The sequence below is a fragment of the Oncorhynchus gorbuscha genome, linkage group LG07 (assembly GCF_021184085.1).
Source record: "Oncorhynchus gorbuscha isolate QuinsamMale2020 ecotype Even-year linkage group LG07, OgorEven_v1.0, whole genome shotgun sequence".
In the NCBI taxonomy this organism is placed as follows: domain Eukaryota; kingdom Metazoa; phylum Chordata; class Actinopteri; order Salmoniformes; family Salmonidae; genus Oncorhynchus; species Oncorhynchus gorbuscha.
The window spans coordinates 63820423-63841342 of NC_060179.1; the positions used below are offsets into that span (position 1 = coordinate 63820423).

Sequence of the window (20920 nt, forward strand, 5' to 3'; positions counted from 1 at the left end):
CGTTGGCTGGACCTCACTACATATTAGTCACCAAACCCACTGGCTCCAGGTCATCTATAATTCTTTGCTAGGTAAAGCTCCACCTTATCTCAGCTCTCTGGTCACCATAGCAACATCCACCCATAGCACCCGCTCCAGTAGGTATATTTCACTGGTCATCCCCAAAGCCAACACCTCCTCTGGCCGCCTTTCCTTCCAGTTCTCTGCTGTAAGTGTCTGGATCGAATTGCAAAAATCACTGAACCTGGACTTATATCTCCCCTTACTAACTTCAAGCGTCAGCTGTCAGAACAGCTTACCGATCGCTGCAGCTGTACACAGCCCATCTGTAAATAGCCCATCCAACCAACTACCTACCTACCTCATGCCCATATTTGATTTAGTATTTCTGCTCTTTTGCACACCAGTATTTCTACTTGCACCTCATCTGCACATATATCACTCCAGTGTAAATTGCTAAATGGTAATTACTTTGCTACTATTGGCCTATTTAGTGCCTTACCTCCTTACTTCATTTGCACACACCGTATAGATTTTTCTATTGTTATTGACTCTACGTTTGTTTATCCCATGTGTAACTCTGTGTTGTTGTTTAAGTCACACTGCTTTCCTTTATCTTGGCCAGGTCCCAGTTGTAAATGAGAACTTGTTCTCAACTGGCCTACCTGGTAAAAAATGGTGAAATAATTTTTTAAAAATACTGTTACTTTAGATTTTGACCCCCTCTTTGTTTAGGGACACATTATTCCATTTCTGTTAGTCACCTGTCTGTGGAACTTGTTCAGTTTTTGTCTCAGTTGTTGAATTTGGTTATGTTCATACAAATATTTGCACATGTTAAGTTTGCTGAAAATAAACGCAGTTGACAGTGAGAGGACGTTTCTTTTTTTGCTGAGTTTAAATATAGACCCCAGGCCCCAATCTTAATGGGCCAGTGGACCAAAACAAGGGTAAATCTGTTACCATTGGACAAAGAGGTGCAGCTATGTTTGACAGATAACTATCAGTGGTGATGTCATACAGGCTGGCGGAGTACAGCAACCAAATTCACACCCCCCTCACCAGCCCCCTCTCAGTTTATGAACCCTTGGCAACCTATACTTACACAGCAACTTTAACTCCTGTAATGGCATTGTGAGTGTCTCTCCATCTATTGTCCAAAGGTGCTTCTGCAGAAAAAAACCCTGCTCTTTAGACACAGTATAATTACTAATCACAGCATGAATGGACAATATGATACCTCATCCAGACATGATCAACTATGAGATCATAAATTGACTATGTACATTTTGAAGTCTTTCGTCTAATGTATTTTTCGTTGTGTCGGACACCCAGTAAGACTAATGGGGTTCCTAAATCAAATAAAATCAGTGCAGCTGTGGTGCACAGAACACCGTTTTGGAGTTCATGCTGTTACTGTATATAGGCCACCTGATGTGAATGTATTGCCAGATGAATGCTATTGAAGGGTGGTGTTGCTTGTTATCCTAATGAAATAGCCAACTAATTCAGTCATACCACAGAGTATAAATGATTAATAATAACCCACTGGGCACAAACTGGTTGAATCAACATTTTACACATCATTTCAAAACAGAAATCATTATGATGACATTGGATCAGTGTGAAAAACTGACTGGATTTGTAAAAAAAATAATTCATGTCAAGGAATTTTGAAAACGTTTGTTTTGTTCACTCAATCCCTTAACTTTTTTTTCTTCCACTTCTCTTTTTCAAGTGTGCATTACTAGCTCCTCGGTACTCTCCTCTCCGTCGCCCTCCTTGGTGTCCACATGCCAGGAAGCACCCATTATCCTGCACCTTCTGGCTGTACAGAGCCTCATCACATACCTAGAAAACAATAGAATATAACTGGATGTCCATCCGAGGATTTTTCTTTGGCAGCATCATGCAAGAATTCGACCAATGATAACACAACAGTAAGGGGTTTCACATGGTCACTTAGGCCTGGCAGGTGCTGAGTAAAGGCTGGATGAGGTGTATGATAATACTTGCAGACTGAGTGTGGGGTCGTTCTGTTTGAAGAGGAAGTCCCAAATGTCGAGTATTCGGTCCATTTTGATGGTGAAGAACACAGAGGGCTGTACTGGACTCCATCAGCCTTCTGACAGATAGACTGTATGTGATCTACGGCAACCAATCATTTTACATTAGGTCAATATTACACGAGGGGCCAAATCACTGGTTATATGTATTAGAACCTAAAAAAAAGAGTAAAATTTATCTGTGAAGTAGCTATATCATTGGTCTGTATTATGTTGTTTCAAAGGGACCCTTTACTTTGTCCACATGATGTCTTCGGACCAGATATGGGCTTTCCAATCGGCTACGGTCAGGAAGTTCTTAAGAACGGGTTCTTTTGCAGGGTGTAGATTGGGCCGTGAGGACCGCTGTACGTGCAGGTGGGCTCTTGGCCTTTTGGTTACATGAGACCAGGTCTGAATAAGAAAAAACATCAGGTTAAATTTGAGGTCTTCCTTATGTACAAATACAAATAGATGACATACTATATCTCCGACTTGGACCAGTTCATACAAAAATACGTTAGGCGAATCCACACTCTTAATTCATCAACAGTGAAACAACAGAAGGATAGTCCAGTCTAGAGAGCCTCAGCACCATAGTGGTCTCAAACTCCAGTGAGATCACCCCCAGGGCATTGTCCAAATTGCACTACTTGTTAGGGTCCAGTACCAGCCTCTCTGTGGGCTCGCTCATCTTACGAATGTCCCACCCCAGCACCTTAAAGACAGAGACCAGTGGTCAACTCAGGGCCAATCAGTCAAACTCCTTGCCTTCAATAGATGCATTATTACATCACTTCTGGCTATGGCCAAATGGCAATTGAAGGTCAGAGAAAGTGCACCTGTCCCGGACCAAGAGTATCAGACTTCACTGCCCATGAGTCCTGAGCGTTTAGTGCCACCCTGGCCTATTGTGCCTGCTTGGCTTGAGAAAGGGATAAGGTGACAAAGGCTTTTATTGCTTCTATTGGAGGCTTGGTTCACCTGGCCGTCCTTAGACGCAGAAAAGGTATCGGTTCCAGTCTTTGACTGCAACCAGATTACTTTGTAGACAGGGTCTCTGTGGCTGTGCTCTAATGTGGACATTTCCACTGGCTAGCTGCCCTTGCGAGTGTCCCAATAAGCTGCTCAGACATTTTACTTTGTGTACTTTCACAAACACACATGCATGCATGCACAAAACACACAAATGACAAGAACACACAACACAACTACTAACTGTCAGAGCCTAAACAAATATCTAGAGGCAATGTACTTAAATGCTCAAAAGAGCATCCGGACAAATCCAGACATTACATAACTGGAACCTTTATGACATTTACAAATAACTGCAGTCTGGAGTTGAATGACTTGACTATACCTCCAAAGTTCTTTACACTGCACAGTAATCTCCTAAGGACATTGTTCCTGAGCTGGCAGGAAGCATGATACAGCTGTTGAAGGACCCACTGATCTGGCCATTGTAGCTACCTCCGACCAGGATGTGAGAGTCTTTGGGGGGTTGTATTCCAGACAGACCAGTGGAGACAGGTTTTAGGGTCATTTCTGGCTTATTGCTATTCTCTGAAGAGGCAACACAGGGGATTCAATTAATTAATACTTTGTAGTCCACTGACTTTCTGAACTATCAATTAAGATGAAAAATTAGTAAATCTCACTGCCACAGCTATTGCAATGATAATCCCTGTTAGAAAGGAAAATATAAATGAAAGAGATGTTTGAGTCATACACCTAACAATGTTCCATATATCAGAGTTGTAGCTAATGTCTTAAGAGACTTCCAGGAACTCCAATGAGGAGTAGGCCACAGCCAGCTTGCGGCTGCCATCGGGATGCCAGGACAGACTGGTGGCAGTGTGTTTTATCTGGTTCGGGTTTCTGTAAGATCAAAAACCAATCAGACGGACACAATACACTGGTAATATACATCATTTGTGGATTCTATGTTGGACGATAGGTTAATAGAGGTCATGGAAGCACTTAAAAACATTGATGGTTTTGACTCCACCACCACCACCTCCTCCTCCCCTTCAAAGTACTCCCAGTAGATGTTGATGGCATTGTTCTGCTTGATGCTGTGCTCCATGTTCTGTGTTCACACGGGAGGAACAGAGGGCTGTGATCAGAGATAGAGAGGAACACTCTTCTTGCTCTCTCCCTTTCAGAACTGGTCATTTTCTCTATCACACTACTGCAGCAGCTAAGAAATGGCTTTTTACATGTTTTATTTAACTAGGCAAGTCAGTTAAAACCAAATTCTTATTTACAGCGACAACCTAGATTCAGGGCCCGTTAACACCCATACTCTTACGATAAGTGCCATGGGATTCTTACTGACCACAGAGAGTCAGGACACCCATTTAATGTTCCATCCAAAAGACAGCAACTTACACAGGGCAATGTCCCCCCCAAAAATGTTATCAGAGAAAACAGTGCCTCCTACTGGCCCTCCAACACCACATCCAGCAGCATCTGGTCTCCCATCTATGGACCGACCAGGACCAACCCTGTTTACTGTAGCCTCAGAGGAAAGACATCAGTGGGATTCAGGGTGGTATGCTGCTATAGGACGTATTATTTAGATATGGCATAATGTCATACACTAGTGATTAATTCAATAAAATAGGATTGAATTGAAAATCTCTATGACCCAGGTCATATCGTGGCTACTTGACTGGCTGATGTCTGTCATGCACTGCCCAGCTGCATGATGGTGCTGAAATAATGCTTGTCTTTCTCCACTTTCTTCCTGAAGCGGACAGTCTGCTCCATCTCCTGGGGGTTGACGTCCTTGGGCCAGCCTCCCTCCACATGGTTTATATCACCCTGGTCTCAGACTCAAAGCGCTCTGTGTTCACCTACAAAGAAAGGGCCAGGCAGGACAGGCAGGATTCAGCACACACCGTACACTCAAAGCTGTAGTGGTCTAGTTACAGACAGACAGACAGACAGTCTGAATAAACAGTGTTGGATTGAAATGTACATAGGCTGCCAGATGCGTCTTATTATCTCATAATGAAGCAGCAGCTGTTTTTATCTAACACAGTGGTTCAAGCTTTTTATAGTCCCGTACCCCTTCAAACATTCAACCTTCAGCTGCGTACCCCTCTAGCACCAGGTTCAGCGCACTCTCAAATGTATTTTTTTTTTGCCATCATTGTAAGCCTGTCACACACACACTATCCGATACATTTATTAAACATAGGAATGAGTGCGAGTTTGTCACCACCCGGCTCGTGGGAAGTGACAGAGCTCGTACAGGACCAGGGCACAAAATATAATAAATCATTTCGCTCTTTATTTAGCCATCTTACAAATAAATCCTTATTTCATAAAAAAAAAAAAAAAAAGTTGAATAACTCACCACAGGTTAATGAGAAGGTTGTGCTTGAAAGGATGCACACAACTCTGCAATGTTGGGTTGTATTGGAGAGTCTAACTGTTAAATAATTTTCCACACAGTCTGTGCCTGTATTTAGTTTTCATGCTAGTGAGGGCCGAGAACCCACTCACATAGGTAAGTGGTTGTAAAGGGCATCAGTGTCTTAACAGCACGATTTGCCAAGGCAGGATATTCTGAGCGCAGCCCTATCTAGAAATCTGGCAGTGGCTTCTGATTAAATTACATTTTCACAGCACAGCTTGTTGCAATTTCGATGAGGCTCTCTTGTTCAGTTATCGGTAAGTGGACTGGAGGCTGGGCATGAAAGGGATAACGAATCTCTTTTGCGTCGTCCGTTTCGGGAAAGTGCCTGTGTAAGTCTGCAGCTCACTAAGGTGCTTCGCTATATCACATTTGACATTGTCCATACAATGATGGAAAGACCTGTGTGTTGTCCTTGTTAAAGCAGAGAGAGAAGAGCACCGACTTCTTAATCAAAGCCTCAATTATGTCCCGTACATTGAATATAGTTGCGGAGAGTCCCTGTAATCTTAGATTCAGATCATTCAGACGAGAAAAAACATCACCCAGATAGGCCAGTCATGTGAGAAACTCATCGTCATGGAAGACAAGTAAAAATGATGGTCAGTAAAGAAAAATTTAAGCTCGTCTCTCAATTAAAAAAAAAACATGTCATTACTTTGCCCCTTGATAACTAGCGCACTTCTGTATGTTGTAAAAGCGTTACATGATCACTGCCCAAATCATTACACAATGCAGAAAATACAAGAGAGCTCATGGGCCTTGCTTTAACAAAGTTAACCATTTTCACTGTAATTTCTAAAAGGTTTTTCAAGCCGTCAGGCATTCCCTTGGCCGCAGGAGCCTCTGAGTGGACGCTGCAGTGTACCAAAGTGGCATTGGGAGCAACTGCCACTCCACTATGTCTCCGTCATGGCTTTTGCGCCATCAGTACAGATAACACATCTTGACCACCAAAGTCCATTTGATGTCACAAAGCTGTCCAGTACTTAAAAAGATATCCTCTCCTGTTGTCCATTAGAGATGGTATGTGTCTCTCAGGACGCAGGCCTTAATTTTTTAAACAATCTATCCATTTTCAAGCAAACGGAACGAGCAGCAGCTACGTTTGGCTACATACGGTGGCAAGAAAAAGAATGTGAAACTTTTGCAATTACCTGGATTTCTGCATAAATTGGTCATAACATTTCATCTGATCTTCATCTAAGTCACAACAATAGATAAACACAGTGTGCTTAAACTAATAAACGCACAAACAATTACACGTTTTCATGTCTTTAACGAACTCACTGTGTAAACATTCACAGTGCAGGCTGGAAAAAGTATGTGAACCCTTGGATTTATAACTGGTTTACCCTCCTTTTGGCAGCAATAACCTCAACCAAACGTTTTCTGTAGTTGCAGATCAGACCTGCACAACGGTCAGGTGGAATTTTGGACAATTCCTCTTTTCAGTTCAGCACTATTCTTGGGATGTCTGATGTGAACTGCTCTCAAGGTCATGCCACAGCATCTCAAATCAGGTTTAGGTCAGGACACTAACTGGGTCCCTCCAGAAGGCGTATTTTCTTCTGTTGAAACCATTCTTTTGTTGATTTACTTTTGTGATTTGGGTCGTTGTCCTGTTGCATCACCCAACTTCTGTTGAGTTTAAATTGGCGGACAGAGAGCCTTACATTCTCCTGCAAAATGCCTTGATAAACTTGGGAATTCATTTTTCAGTCGACGATAGCAAGCTGTCCAGGCCCTGAGTTAGCAAACCAGCCCCAAACCATGATGCTCCCTCCACCATACTTTACAGCTGGGATGAGGTTTTGATGTTGGTGTGATGTGCCTTTAATTCTCCACATATAGTGTTGTGAGTTCCTTCCAAACAACTCAGCTTTAGTTTAATCTGTCGACAGAATATTTTGCCAGTAGCGCTGTGAAACATCCACGTGCTCTTTTGCGAATCTCAGACTTGCAGCAATGGTTTTTTTTGGACAGCAGTGGCTTCTTCCGTGGTGTCCTCCCATGAACACCATTCTTGTTTAGTGTTTTACGTATCATAGACTCACCAACAGAGATCTTAGCATGTTCCAGAGATTTCTGGAAGTCTCTAGTTGACAATCTAGGATTCTTCTTAACCTCATTGAGCATTCTGCGCTGTGCTCTTGCAGTCATCTTTGCAGGACGGCCACTCCTAGGGAGAGTAGCAACAGTGCTGAAATTTCTTCATTTACAGACAATTTGTCTTACCATGGACTGATGAACATCAAGGCTTTTAGAGATACTTTTGTAACCCTTTCCAGCTTTGCGCAAGTCAACAATTCTTCTGAGATCTCTTTTTGTTCGAGGCATGGTTCACATCAGGCAATGATTCTAGTGAATAGCAAACTCCCTTTTTGTGAGTGTTTTTTAATAGGGCAGGGCAGCTCTAATGAACATCTCAAATCTCATCTCATTGATTGGACTCCAGGTTAGCGATCTCCTGACTCCAATTAGCTTTTGGAGAAATCATTAGAATAATATCCAACCTACACTGTGAATGTTTAAATGATGTATTCAATATAGACAAGAAAAATACAATAACTTGTGTGTTATTAGTTGAAGCACTGTGTGTTATTAGTTGAAGCACTGTTTGTCTATTGTTGTGACTTAGATGAAGATGAGATCAAATTTGATGACCAATTTATTTATTCATTATAATTTTTTTATTTCACCTTTATTTAACCAGGTAGGCTAGTTGAGAACAGGTTCTCATTTGCAACTGCGACCTGGCCAAGATAAAGCATAGCAGTGTGAACAGACAACACAGAGTTACACATGGAGTAAACAATTAACAAGTCAATAACACAGTAGAGAAAAAAAGGGGAGTCTATATAGAATGTGTGCAAAAGGCATGAGGAGGTAGGCAAATAATTACAATATTGCAGATTAACACAGGAGTGATGAATGATCAGATGATCATGTACAGGTAGAGATATTGGTGTGCAAAAGAGCAGAAAAGTAAATAAAAACTGTGGGGATGAGGTAGCTGAAAATGGGTGGGCTATTTACCAATAGATTATGTACAGCTGCAGCGATCGGTTAGCTGCTCAGATAGCTGATGTTTGAAGTTGGTGAGGGAGATAAGTCTCCAACTTCAGCGATTTTTGCAATTCCTTCCAGTCACAGGCAGCAGAGTACTGGAATGAAAGGCGGCCGAATGAGGTGTTGGCTTTAGGGATGATCAATGAGATACACCTGCTGGAGCGCGTGCTACGGATGGGTGTTGCCATCGTGACCAGTGAGCTGAGATAAGGCGGAGCTTTGCCTAGCATGGCCTTGTAGATGACCTGGAGCCAGTGGGTCTGGCGACGAATATGTAGCGAGGGCCAGCCGACTAGAGCATACAAGTCGCAGTGGTGGGTAGTATAAGGTGCTTTAGTGACAAAACGGATGGCACTGATAAACTGCATCCAGTTTGCTGAGAAGAGTGTTGGAAGCAATTTTGTAGATGACATCGCCGAAGTCGAGGATCGGTAGGATAGTCAGTTTTACTAGGGTAAGCTTGGCAGCGTGAGTGAAGGAGGCTTTGTTGCGGAATAGAAAGCCCACTCTTGATTTGATTTTCGATTGGAGATGTTTGATATGGGTCTGGAAGGAGAGTTTGCAGTCTAGCCCAGACACCTAGGTACTTATAGGTGTCCACATATTCAATGTCGGAACCATCCAGTGTGGTGATGCTAGTCGGGCAAGCGGGTGCAGGCAGCGATCGGTTGAAAAGCATGCATTTGGTTTTATGCAATTTATGCAGAAATCCAGGTAATTCAAAAGGGTTCACATACTTTGCCACTCTATGGACCGTTAGTGGAATTCCCGCAAGAGAGTAATGGTTAATGTCATTGGATGTTAATTATTTGACATTGTATTGTTATTTAGCTGAACGCTAGATGGTTTAATTGTAATTTTGGCTGTGAAACGAGGCTACTCAGGCGAGAAAAAAAATCACCCAAATGTATAGCCCCATTGGAAAATATAAATGGACTGTTTGAAAATGTGAATCACATTTTTATTTGACGTACCCCGACGGCATTGCACGTACCTCTGGGGGTCTGCACAATTTTTTAGGAATAAAGTTTGGGAATAAATGATGTAACACAAACCTTGCTGATATCATGACACTCAACATACCCAATTAAAACTGGCGCGTTGCTCAAGTCTTGTGAAGTTATTAGGTTGTGTAATAAAATAATAATCCTACAGGCCAGTCAAGTTCTTCCACACCGAACGACAAACCTGTTCTGTATGGACTTTGCTTTGTGCACTGGGGAATTGTCATGCTGAAACAGGAAAGGGCCTTCCTCAAACTGTTGCCACAAAGTTGGAACCACAGAATGGAACTAAGTGGCCTAGCCCGAACCATGAAAAACAGCCCCAGAACATTATTGCTCCTCCACCCAACTTTTCAGTTGGCACTATGCATTGGGGCAGGTAGCGTTCTCCGGGCATCCGCCAAACTCAGATTTATCCATCAGACTGCCAGATGGTGAAGTTTGATTCATCACTCCAGAGAACGCGTTTCCACTGCTCCAGAGTCCAATGGCGGCGAGCTTTACAACACTCCAGACGACATTTCCTATTGCGCCTGGTGATCTTAGGCTTGTGTGTGACTGCTCGGTCATGGAAACCCCTTTCATGAAGCTCCTGACAAACAGTTAGTGCTGACGTTGTTGTTGCTTCCAGATGCAGTTTGGAACTCGGTACACAGTAAATTTACAGTGGGGCAAAAAAATATATACTTATTTTCCACCATAATTTGCAAATAAATTCATTAAAAATCCTAGAATGTGATTTTCTGGATTTTTTTCTTCTAATTTTGTCTGTCACAGTTGAAGTGTACCTATGATGAAAATTACAGGCCTCTCATCTTTTTAAGTGGGAGAACTTGCACAATTGGTGGCTGACTAAATACTTTTTTGCCCCACTGTATGTAATGAGGATATGACATAATCCCATGTTCACTTGTCATTTATGCAACCAATATCTTGACCATATCGCATCTTCTGCTATCTGTTATGCTTTTTGTCCATGCATACTGATTCATGATCCTCTCTCCTCAAGGATTGTTCTTCAGAATGTCTTCAATCATCTAAGTCGGAGTAATTTAAAAAAGGAACACGAACACTTTTAAAACAGCAATAAAATAGCAAGTATAATGTTTGTTTAAACTGGAAATGTTCAGTACTTACATGAGATAGACGATTATCTCCAGCCGTCTTTCTTGTAGCAGGAATCTGCTGCAATATAATGGTGTCATCGGAGTCCCCCTCATTGTCTCCACTGTATTTTGATAAGGAGCTGCTTGCAGAGGAACTCAAAGAATCTAGCAATCATGTTAACATTTAACTGGTGTGAACAACACTGTAATTATAACACAATTTAGGTGGAAACATCCATTATAATGATTAGAGGACTTTTGCTAATGACAAGCTGAATGCAGAAATGTAACATTTGGAATTGATTAGACCCACTACTGTTATAAAAGGGGTGGGAGAGGTGAGCACAGAAACAAAGACCATTTAAAAAAATTCAAAATGAGAAAAGAAATCAGCAGATATATCTGCTTGACTTACATTTCAGAACATGTGTTAGGCTAGCCAGGACTGTATGGATGAATGCTCTAAGCTAATAAGCAACTCACCATCAGGATTTGGGTCTTGGGGTAAACAAATCTCCAGCACACCAAGGTCTTGTTGGAATGTCAAATGTATTGGCAACTGTGAAGACAAAATAAGACTGCACAACCTTATTGATTAAATATGCTGTGTATTTTTTTGGGAGAAAAACCAGAATAGAAGACAGAAATCAAGAGGTCATCTTTATGTGAACATTGTTTCCCCAAAACTGACTTAGTGCTTCTTTCCACATCAATTCCAATTATATGCAGTCTACAACCTGTCTTCTGCTGCCACGCACTGAATTATTATAACAACCGTCTGAGTATTATAGCAATACACCACAGATAACTATCAACACTGAGATTGTAGCTGCTTACAAATGTTAGTGTTACTTATTCTTTAAAACCATTCATGACCGGAAAAGACAATGAGCTCAGCTACAGAGGAGCATAATCAGACAACTCCCAAAACACAAACCAATCTTTGACTGATCTGTGATCTGGGGAGGCACAAGTTCGCTTTCTATTCATTACCAGCAAGGAAATCTGCAATCAATTTGACAGTAAATATAAAGTAAGTATATTTAAAGTGTGTCAGTATAAGTGTGTTGTTCCATAGGACATTGTGTGAAATGTGAAAGTTTTCACTCACCACAATCCAAAAAGGATTTGAAGGTCAGTTGCGTACAGCCCGCATCCTTGATGACAAGAAAAAGTTAATTTAAAATTGCATTAACACAAATAACGGTATGCACAAATTACAAGGAGCAATGCTCTGTTTAGAGTAAAACACATGTGTTGCATCGACCTGCCTGCCGCTAAGTACTGTCTACCAACAGCTCTCTTTTCACAGTAAAACGCACCTGTCTTACCGACCAAACAGCAGCTAAAAACGGTCTAATAGCTCTAAACTTGAATGAAACACACATGTAGCACAGACCAACTGCCGCTAACTGTCTGCTAAGAGCTCGCTTTTCAGAGTAAAACTCATGTTACACTGACTAACCTGATGCCAGTAGTCAGTAAAGTCCGCTAGCTACTGATAATAGCTAATAACGCTCTGTTGAAAATGTAAAACAGGTGATGCACAGATCCACCGGGCGTACATACTGTCCATAAACCACTAACAGTGGTATAACTTAATGTTACTGTAGCTAGCTATCTAATTAGCTCTAGCTAGATGCTCACATTAGCATCTGACTATGCAAATCGTGCAGTAACAGTAAGCGTACATTACAATGTCAGCTAGCTGTAATGTTGCTCAACAGTTGTACTTTGCACACAAAGTTAACCAATAACAGTGAACTTACCTGGAATTCCAATTAAGTTTAGAAATGAATCAATTCTGCGGTTCTGTGAGTGACTACTGATGTTCGGCAGATCCACGCTCTCGACCTGTCCTCTCTTTCCATTCACCAGACATTTGCAAATGTAGAACAGCGGCAAAATCTACATTCAACCAACATTAGTGGGCGTGGTCATACTGTTTTCCTCCAATAGAATTGAATCTGTATTTTTGCTCCCACTCTAGCAGCCACTGGTAATAATTACACTCTAAAACGATTTCATTTCACTACTTGAGAGGAAAATAATTTAAACTCCAGAAACAAAACTCGCCAGTACTTACTGTGTAGTGATTGTTGTAACCGAGACTATTTTTATGCTCTCTATGTGATTCAGCACCAGGTTGTCCCTTTCTGTGAGCTTGTGCGGCCTACCACTTTGCAGCAGAACCTTTGCTGCTTGTCGACGTTTCCACTTTACAATAACAGCACTTATAGTTAAACGGGGCAGCTCTAGCAGGGCAGAAATTTGAATAACTTACTTGTTGGAAAGGTGGCATCCTATCACGGTGCCACGTTCAAAGTCACTGTGCTCTTCAGTAATGCCATTCTACTGTCAATGTTTGTCTATGGAGATTGCATGGCTGCCTGCTCAATATTATACACTTGTCAGCTGGAATAGCCAAATCCACTCATTTGAAGCGGTGTCCACATACTTTTGTATATATAGTGGAGTAGGGTGGTGGGTTTTTAGTGTAGGGTTAGATGGTAGCGTATGTGTTGCTTTATTTGTACAGTTGAAGTCAGAAATGTACATACACTTAGGTTGGAGCCATTAAAACTAGTTCTTTTAATCAACCACCACAAATGTATTTTTAACAAACTATTGTTTTGGCAAGTCGGTTACTTTGCGCATGACACAAGGAATTTTTCCAACAATTGTTTACAGACCGATTATTTCACTTATAATTCACTGTATCACAATTCCAGTGGGCCAGAAGTTTACATACACTAAGTTGACTGTGCCTTTATACAGCTTGGAAAATTCTGAAAATCATGTCATTGTTTTAGAAGCTTCTGATAGGCTAAATGACACAATTTGAGTAAATTGGAGGTGTACCTGTGGATGTATTTCAAGGCCTAACTTCAGTACCTCTTTGCTTGACATCATGTGAAAACCAAAAGAAATCAGCCAAGACCGCAAAAAAACAATTGTAGACCTCCACAAATCTGGTTCATCTGGAGGAATTTCCAAACGCCTGAAGTTACCACGTTCATCTGTACAAACAATAGTACGCAAGTATAAACACCATGGGACCACGCAGCCGTCATACCGCTCAGGAAGGAGACACGTTCTGTTTCCCTGAGATTAATGTACTTTGGTGCGAAAAGTGTAAATCAATCCCAGAACAACAGCAAAAGACCTTGTGAAGATGCTGGAGGAAACAGGTACAAAAGTACCACAGTAAAACAAATCCTATATCGACGTAACCTGAAAGGCCTCTCAGCAAGGAAGAAGCCACTGCTCCAAAACCGCCATAAAAAAGCCAGACTATGGTTTGCAACTGCACATGGGGACAAAGATTGTGCTTTTTGGAGAAATGTCCTCTGGTCTGATGAAACAAAAATAGAACTGTTTGACCATAATGAGCATTGTTATGTTTGGAGGGAAAAGGGGGAGGCTTACAAACCAAAGAACACCATCCCAACCGTGAAGCACGGGGGTGGCAGCATCATGTTGTGGGGGTGCTTTGCTGCAGGAGGGACTGCTGCACTTCACAAAATAGATGGCATCATGAGGCTGGAAAATGTTGTGGACATATGGAAGCAACATCTCAAGACATCAGTCAGGAAGTTAAAGCTTGGTCGCAAATGGGTCTTCCAAATGGACAATGACCCCAAGCATATTTCCAAAGTTGTGGCAAAATGGATTAAGGACAACAAAGTCAAGGTATTGGAGTGGCCATCACAAAGCCCTGACCTGAATTATATAGAAAATATGTAGGCAGAACTGAAAAACATGTGCGAGCAAGGAGGCCTACAAACCTGACACCAGCTCTGTCAGGAGGAATGGGACAAAATTCACCCAACTTCTTTGTGGGAAGCTTGTGGAAGGCTACCTGAAGCGTTTGACCCAAGTTAAACAATTTGGAGGCAATGCTACCAAAAACGAATTGAGTGTATTTAAACTTCTGACCCACTGGGAATGTGATAAAGGAAATAAAAGCTGAAATAAATAATTCTCTCTACTATTATTCTGACATTTCATTCTTAAAATAAATTGGTGATCCTAACTGACCTAAGACAGGGAATTTGTACTCTGATTAAATGTTAAGAATTGTGAAACTGAGTTTAAATGTATTTGGCTAAGGTGTATGTAAACTTCTGAATTCAACTGTATATACTGTATATTTATATATATACTTTTTTCAAACAAAACATAAGGTAATGTATATTCCAGTTTAGTAGGTAATGCAACATGTATTGGATTCCAACCACAGTTAAACCTCATTGAAGAAGAAGCCCCAGGACAGAGTTTTGAAAAAGGATGGTTTGCACAGGAGCTCGGTATAACTCAATGACTATGTCAAATTATATTTGCCCTGTACACCTGTGTGGCTAACCAAGTCGTCATTACATTTAGGCTGATGGTCTTTCACATCCACTTAATTATGCAAAGTGTCGGTCAGGTTAGCCACACTTTCATATGTGCATAAGGCATTCATAGAATGAAGATACACCAAACACAACATGAGAATACTCAAAAGTATTTTATTATTAATTCACAATTATATCCCATCTCTGAGGATAGATACACATCAAGCACCACTCTCAATGGTTCTAGACAGTGCTACTTCACATGCATTCAAACTGAAAAAAATTAACAAAACAAACAAAATAATTGTATAAAATCCTACAGAATTAAACATTATCTGACGATAGCTCAAACCGGCCTGTTCATTAAGAGGATGATGATATGTTTTCTCAAAATGGAAGAAAAGGATCACTAGTAAGGTTAAAACTGCTGTCTGAACACTATTTCTCTCACCATGATAGTTTGCAGCCGCTTGCAAGTCATGACCAACACTCAAGTTGATATGGTACTATTACAATACACATCCAACCGAATGCCATCATTTAACAACGGCCTCTGAAAATAATATCTGATATTATGGCAGAGCAAGGCTCTCTTAAGGGCTTTATTGGTTTAAAACAAGCTACAGATATCGCACAACCAGTGGCACATTAGGACAACCCTAAAATGAATAAAAATACTACAAAATAAGACACAGCAATCTGTAAACATACAAGGTATTTACAGAAGTCAACATACAGTATAGTTTAAATGCGCATCAGTTACCGTATGTGGACAAATTACATTTGTAACATGTCTTAGTCGTTGAAATGATGGCTCAAAACATAAAATCCTGTGTCAGACACCGTGCAAGACCTTTTGAATGTAGAAGAGCAAGCAACACAGAGGGGTATCTGCGAAGAATCAGTGTTGGGCATTGTGTAGGGTCACTATCCCAGGCCCTACCATACAATCAGGGTTGAGTTTGTGCTTCACAAGGTCTAGGTCTCAACTGTATGTGGAAACATATAACTAATATTATGGCATATGTTGTCTGTTGCCTTGGAGGGTAAAGGAGGACCCTCCGACAGTCAAAATTACAGTATTCAGTTCTAAGAATGTGAAAATGTCATTTCTGATGTCCTTGTGCTTGGCCAATTTCAGATATCAACAGAATGGTATGGTTCCTTCTTTTGATTTGAATAATTCATATATTGTAGCTGGTTCCTCCAGATGGTTCGGCAGTCCACATCAAGTCTTTGAAGAGGTCAGGTAGAGAATGTCTTTTAGCAAGAGAGGAATAGTCACAAGCAGTCATAGACTTACAGTATATATACTGTAATTACAGAAAATCTGTTTTGGAGAATAGGGAGTGGTTATAGGCCCAAAAACATGCTTCAATTCTTAAAATATGTTTTATAAGACGTTTCACTTCAAAATAGATGTATACAAATCATTCGTTCCTGAACAATTTAGATCATTATTAAAGTCATTTATTGTAAAAGTTGCTTTTGTCTCATCGGAGTGAATGAATCAAGCTAGTGTTTTTAAAATATATCATTATTACAAATAGAATGAATAGAACCATATAATAGAATAAGGGCTGGAGTCACGGTGACTGAAACCTACACATTATGCTCTGGGGTTTGGGATGGGACAACTGTGTGTGTGACACCTTTCCTCATACCAGGCCTTGGTCCATTCCAGTGAGTTGGACGAGGATAGGGTCCGTGCAGCAGCCACAGAGTCACACACTGCTGGAGTAGTTGTTTTTGTGTGTGTGCGTGTTCGCCTGTTTGAGGACCCCTCTCGGAGATGGCAGAAGTGAAAGAGAAGAAAGATCGAGGGAGGAGCAGCTCTATGCCTGGAAATCATTCCCAAAGTGTCTGATCTGGTCCTCAGTCATGGACAGGTAAGTAGCCCTCATGCTGGGGGAGTACTGTAGGGGAAAACATAATATCACAGGACACACAATAAGAGACAACCCCAGGTGACTTATAGTGAATGAAACGCACAACAGTATAGAATAACATAGTACTCTTTCAGAACAGTATCTAACCAGCGAGACAGGAAGGAAGGGTAGGTAGCTAGGGGAGACAATACTGTGTCTATGCCAAACATTGATTGGACTATCAGTCAGACAACACTGTAGGTCCCTTTATTATGGATCAAGCCTTCTCAGGCGGTAGGTGAGACAAGGGGCATACCATGACTCTAGAATTCTATAGCACCAGACCAAGCATAACGACAAGCCTGACGCTCGGCACCTTAGCAGCTATAGAATTACACAGAGGGAAGGTTCGCGGCATGCACACATAGGGCTGCCGATGTGTCTCTGAAAACATGTCCCAACCCAGGGAGGAGATGTGAGGATAGGGTACACTACCACACTCCCAACAGCACGGGGAAACAGACCTGACTGGGTCAAACATACAACTGGAATGATGACGATGATGATGTCATGAACAGTAAGGTTTGCAGTTCAAAGCCATGCCAGAGGTGAAATAGAAAATGCAGTTCCAAAACGAAAATGGAGGTAAATAAAAAAGAGATGATTTTAAACGAAGGCAGGGAGAAAGCAATTGGGAGTCTATCTTGTCCTTCAGACAGTAGAGAGGTCCAAAGAGGAACAGAAAACAACTTACTCTGTTTCTAAATTGCTGAGTGTATACCTCCAAAAGTTGATAAAAAAATAAGGAAGTAAGAAATTAAATACAAACAAACATATAAACAACAAACAAACAAAAAATATAAAAGAAGCTGTTAGCTGAAAAGGTAGAGTGCACGCTTTGCAGAAAGGTAGATATGGGTCCAGAAAGGCACCACATGACATAATCCTCACAGCCAAATGGTAGTAGAGTGAGAGGGCAGGGGAAAGCACAGAGGTTGATACGGTTTAACACTTTAGGGTTCGTCCCAGATGGCACCCTATTCCCTATACAATCCACTGCTTTTAAAATAAAATAAATAAGATGTTGTATAGGTGCCATTTGGGACTCAGCATTAGTCTCAGGTAATAAACCTTATTTTCAGTCAAATATAAAAACGTGGGAAGGATGGCAGGCAGCTACAGTAGATACCCATAATATATGAGATGCATGATATGTCTCTTTATCAAATTTAATTAGGCACAGCAGGCATTTTGAATGGTTAAGCTTGATGTATTCATCCTAAAAACGTGGCCTGTCTCCTCGACAGGAAATTAGAATAGATCTAAAGAGCTGCCACTACGAGGCCATAGAGGGAGGTGAAAGAGAGAAGGGGAGAGAGATACTTTAAGAGAGAAGGAAAGTGACCTAATAAGGACTAACACCTGTGACATCCTCCCCTGGGCATTGGTCTAAGTAACATGCTATGTCCATGTTAAACTTATCTTTCACTGTCCTACTACTTGGGTAATGAGTCAGCAATCTACAGTTATTGTAGATAGACAGGTTAAAGGCACAAAGTCAGCAGTGTGCTCTCTGATATGTCATCAAAATTATGACCATGATCAAAAGACTTACTGATGGATTTCAGTATTGGAAATGTATTATCATATGGATGTCATATCATGAGAAAAACACTCTCGTCACAACTCATGAGAAACAAACTACAAGACCAACTTCAAGTCTAAGTAACACTGACTTGAGCAATTTAAAGAATGCATCAAGCAGAGAGAGCATCATTAGGGGAAAAGCCTCAAGCTAGAGTTAAAGAGCAGTCTGAGCCCCAGCTGTCAGGTCTCACGTACCAGAGTTGACATTGCAAACAGAAAGTAAACACAGGAACAAGTCCTACCAGGTCACTGAATCAATTAAATAACAGAACAGAAACCCTGGTGATGAGAGAGAGATCAGTATTACAATGCTGATTGACTTGAGAGTATGTGGGACAGTGGCATCATGGTTGGGATCAATATAAATTCAGTCAATTCAGAAAGCAAACTGAAATTTCAAATTGAAATTCAAATTTTCCTCATTGGAATTGACCCCAACCCTGAGTGACATCACAAGAAAGACATGGCCTCTGGGACCTAACGCACCGAGGGGGGCGGTGAGCCTCTCCCGATCAGAGGAACGTTCTCGTACCGCTGGTTCCCCCCGAACAGCGCCGACTGGTTCCTGAGAAGGGAGAGCGAAGGAGTGAGTTAAACAAACATCCCTATCACCAAAAATGTGTCCACAGCACAAGAACATAGCACTTTGGGCCAGTATGTCATCTTAGCAAACATGATGACTAGATTTCACAGTTAGCTTTACTTTAGCTAGCACACTAGACTGTGCATTACCATACACTCCACACCAGGCCAGGGCTGGACTCTGACTCACATGTACTCTGAAACGGGTGCATTGGACCCAGCCTGTGCGGCAGGCGGGTGGAGGCTGCTCTGGCTACCCATACTGCTGCTGTAGCTGCAGAAGCTGTGCACGTTGGTGGCATGGTTGGGGTTGTGGGTCGTCATGCGTCTGGCCTGAGGGTTAAATGGGTCCTCCTCGTCTATATCGTCATAATCACGCTCCCTGAGAGAAGAGGAAGGCTGGAGGTCAGGGGCATAGATTTTGAGGATGATTTAGTGACTTGGTAAGGTGTATGTACAGTATAAACACAATGGATGTTTACACTCTTGTTCTATAAAAGGGCGATAGAGAGAGATAGAAAGATAGTGACTGTGATTCTTACTAGCACTGGTTTTGCTATTCTCGTGATCATGATATGTGGTTGTCTTATCTACTTTATTTGAATGCATTGATTGCCAAATGCTCTGGATAAGAGTGTCTGCTAAATGACTAAAATGTCATGTAAATGTAATGAAAGAGACTCAGTGGGAGGGCACCTCCTGACCTGCTGGCGATATGTGTCCATGCCCTGGGGATGGCACACAGCATGGCACAGAAGGCACAAATTGCCAGGATAGAGAAGAGGCATAGGTATAGCAGGCCCTCCACCCCGTCATAACACACACCGATCAGCGCATCCAGGTAGTCCTACAGTGTGGAGGGAGGAAACAAACAAACACATTTGCAGATAGCAGAAAATATCTCTCTGAGACATGTTGTGAAGTGAATAGATACACAGCAGAGCCACTGTCACAAGGAACTAGATCCATGCCGTGGGATTCAGTGGTGGTGTCCTGTACCTTGTTGAGTCCTCTACAGTCCAGCAGGGCAGTCAACTGGTGGAGGCTAGCCTCTGAGGAGTTGAGCAGGTGCTGGATGCCCAATAGGTCTCTCTGTGGAGAAGACAAGTGTAGGATTCATTACTACTATTCAGTACGATTCAGCATTATGCCACAGGTAAATTCAACACTGACCTCAGCGGTGGGGAAGAGAGGCACAGCGAACTGCAGCAGGCCCTGTATTTGGATCTGCATGGTGGTCAGAGATCTTTGGAAGATGGTCAGAGACTGCAAACACACACACACACGCACACACGCACGCACACAAAACAGCATGCCAAATTCTGGGTAGTGTACATTTAAAGGGATAATCATGAAACTCCTGTCAGGTTGGTAAAAGCCAATGTTTTGTCAATGGGTAAAAATGATTTAACTTCTCAGTGGCCCATCTGTGAAATCGGAAATAGTTTAGAACGTGTCATAGCTACATGGTTCTCCTCACTAGAGATAGGGGATGACACACTATCACATTTCATAACGCTTTTAAGACAATTACCTGTACTCCAAGTCGCCAAATCAGCCAATAGATGGTATGGGCATAATTGTATAGAGCACATCCATCCGTTTATATCGTCATGACAAAGTTTATATTTCGCTTGCGGATATTAACTTAATGTGTGTATTTACGTTGGCTAGCTAGCTACCTAGCCAGCCAGCCCAGAGTTTCTGGCAGAGAGCAAGCCAATTTGCAACAGATTTCCACAACTATTTTTCACATGTTGCTACCAACCTTACTATAAAAACAAAATGAAAAATGTGTTAACAAAAAATATTGTTTTCACATGTTAGTGTTA

General features: G+C 41.6%; 1 protein-coding gene and 1 long non-coding RNA gene across 5 annotated transcripts in view; both read right to left on the minus strand.

Annotated features, from left to right (window-relative positions):
* Positions 1-1379: 1379 nt before the first annotated feature.
* LOC124039326 lies at positions 1380-12525 on the minus strand. Of its 3 annotated transcripts, XR_006839547.1 has the most exons (9): positions 12421-12525; positions 11763-11808; positions 11135-11210; positions 10683-10816; positions 3775-4903; positions 3406-3608; positions 2302-2459; positions 2021-2148; positions 1380-1851 (listed from the first exon to the last, which is right to left on the minus strand). It is a non-coding gene; the product is annotated as an uncharacterized LOC124039326 (long non-coding RNA). The 3 variants fall into 3 exon arrangements; XR_006839548.1 differs by having other exon boundaries at positions 3406-4903; positions 10683-10791; XR_006839546.1 differs by having other exon boundaries at positions 3406-4903.
* Positions 12526-15145: 2620 nt separating this feature from the next.
* LOC124040226 (protein tweety homolog 2-like) overlaps positions 15146-20920 on the minus strand; it is a 113884-nt gene continuing 108109 nt past the window's right edge. Inside the window, exons 9-15 of one of the 2 annotated variants that reach the window (XM_046357194.1) lie at positions 20262-20354; positions 20088-20180; positions 19793-19935; positions 19279-19470; positions 18993-19071; positions 17614-17640; positions 15146-16907 (exon numbers count right to left, since the gene is read on the minus strand). In XM_046357194.1, coding sequence (XP_046213150.1) covers positions 16827-16907; positions 17614-17640; positions 18993-19071; positions 19279-19470; positions 19793-19935; positions 20088-20180; positions 20262-20354 — 708 coding nt within the window. In that variant the 3' untranslated portion in view covers positions 15146-16826. The remainder of the gene's footprint in view (positions 16908-17613; positions 17641-18992; positions 19072-19278; positions 19471-19792; positions 19936-20087; positions 20181-20261; positions 20355-20920) is intronic. The other variant, XM_046357195.1, reaches the window with a different exon arrangement.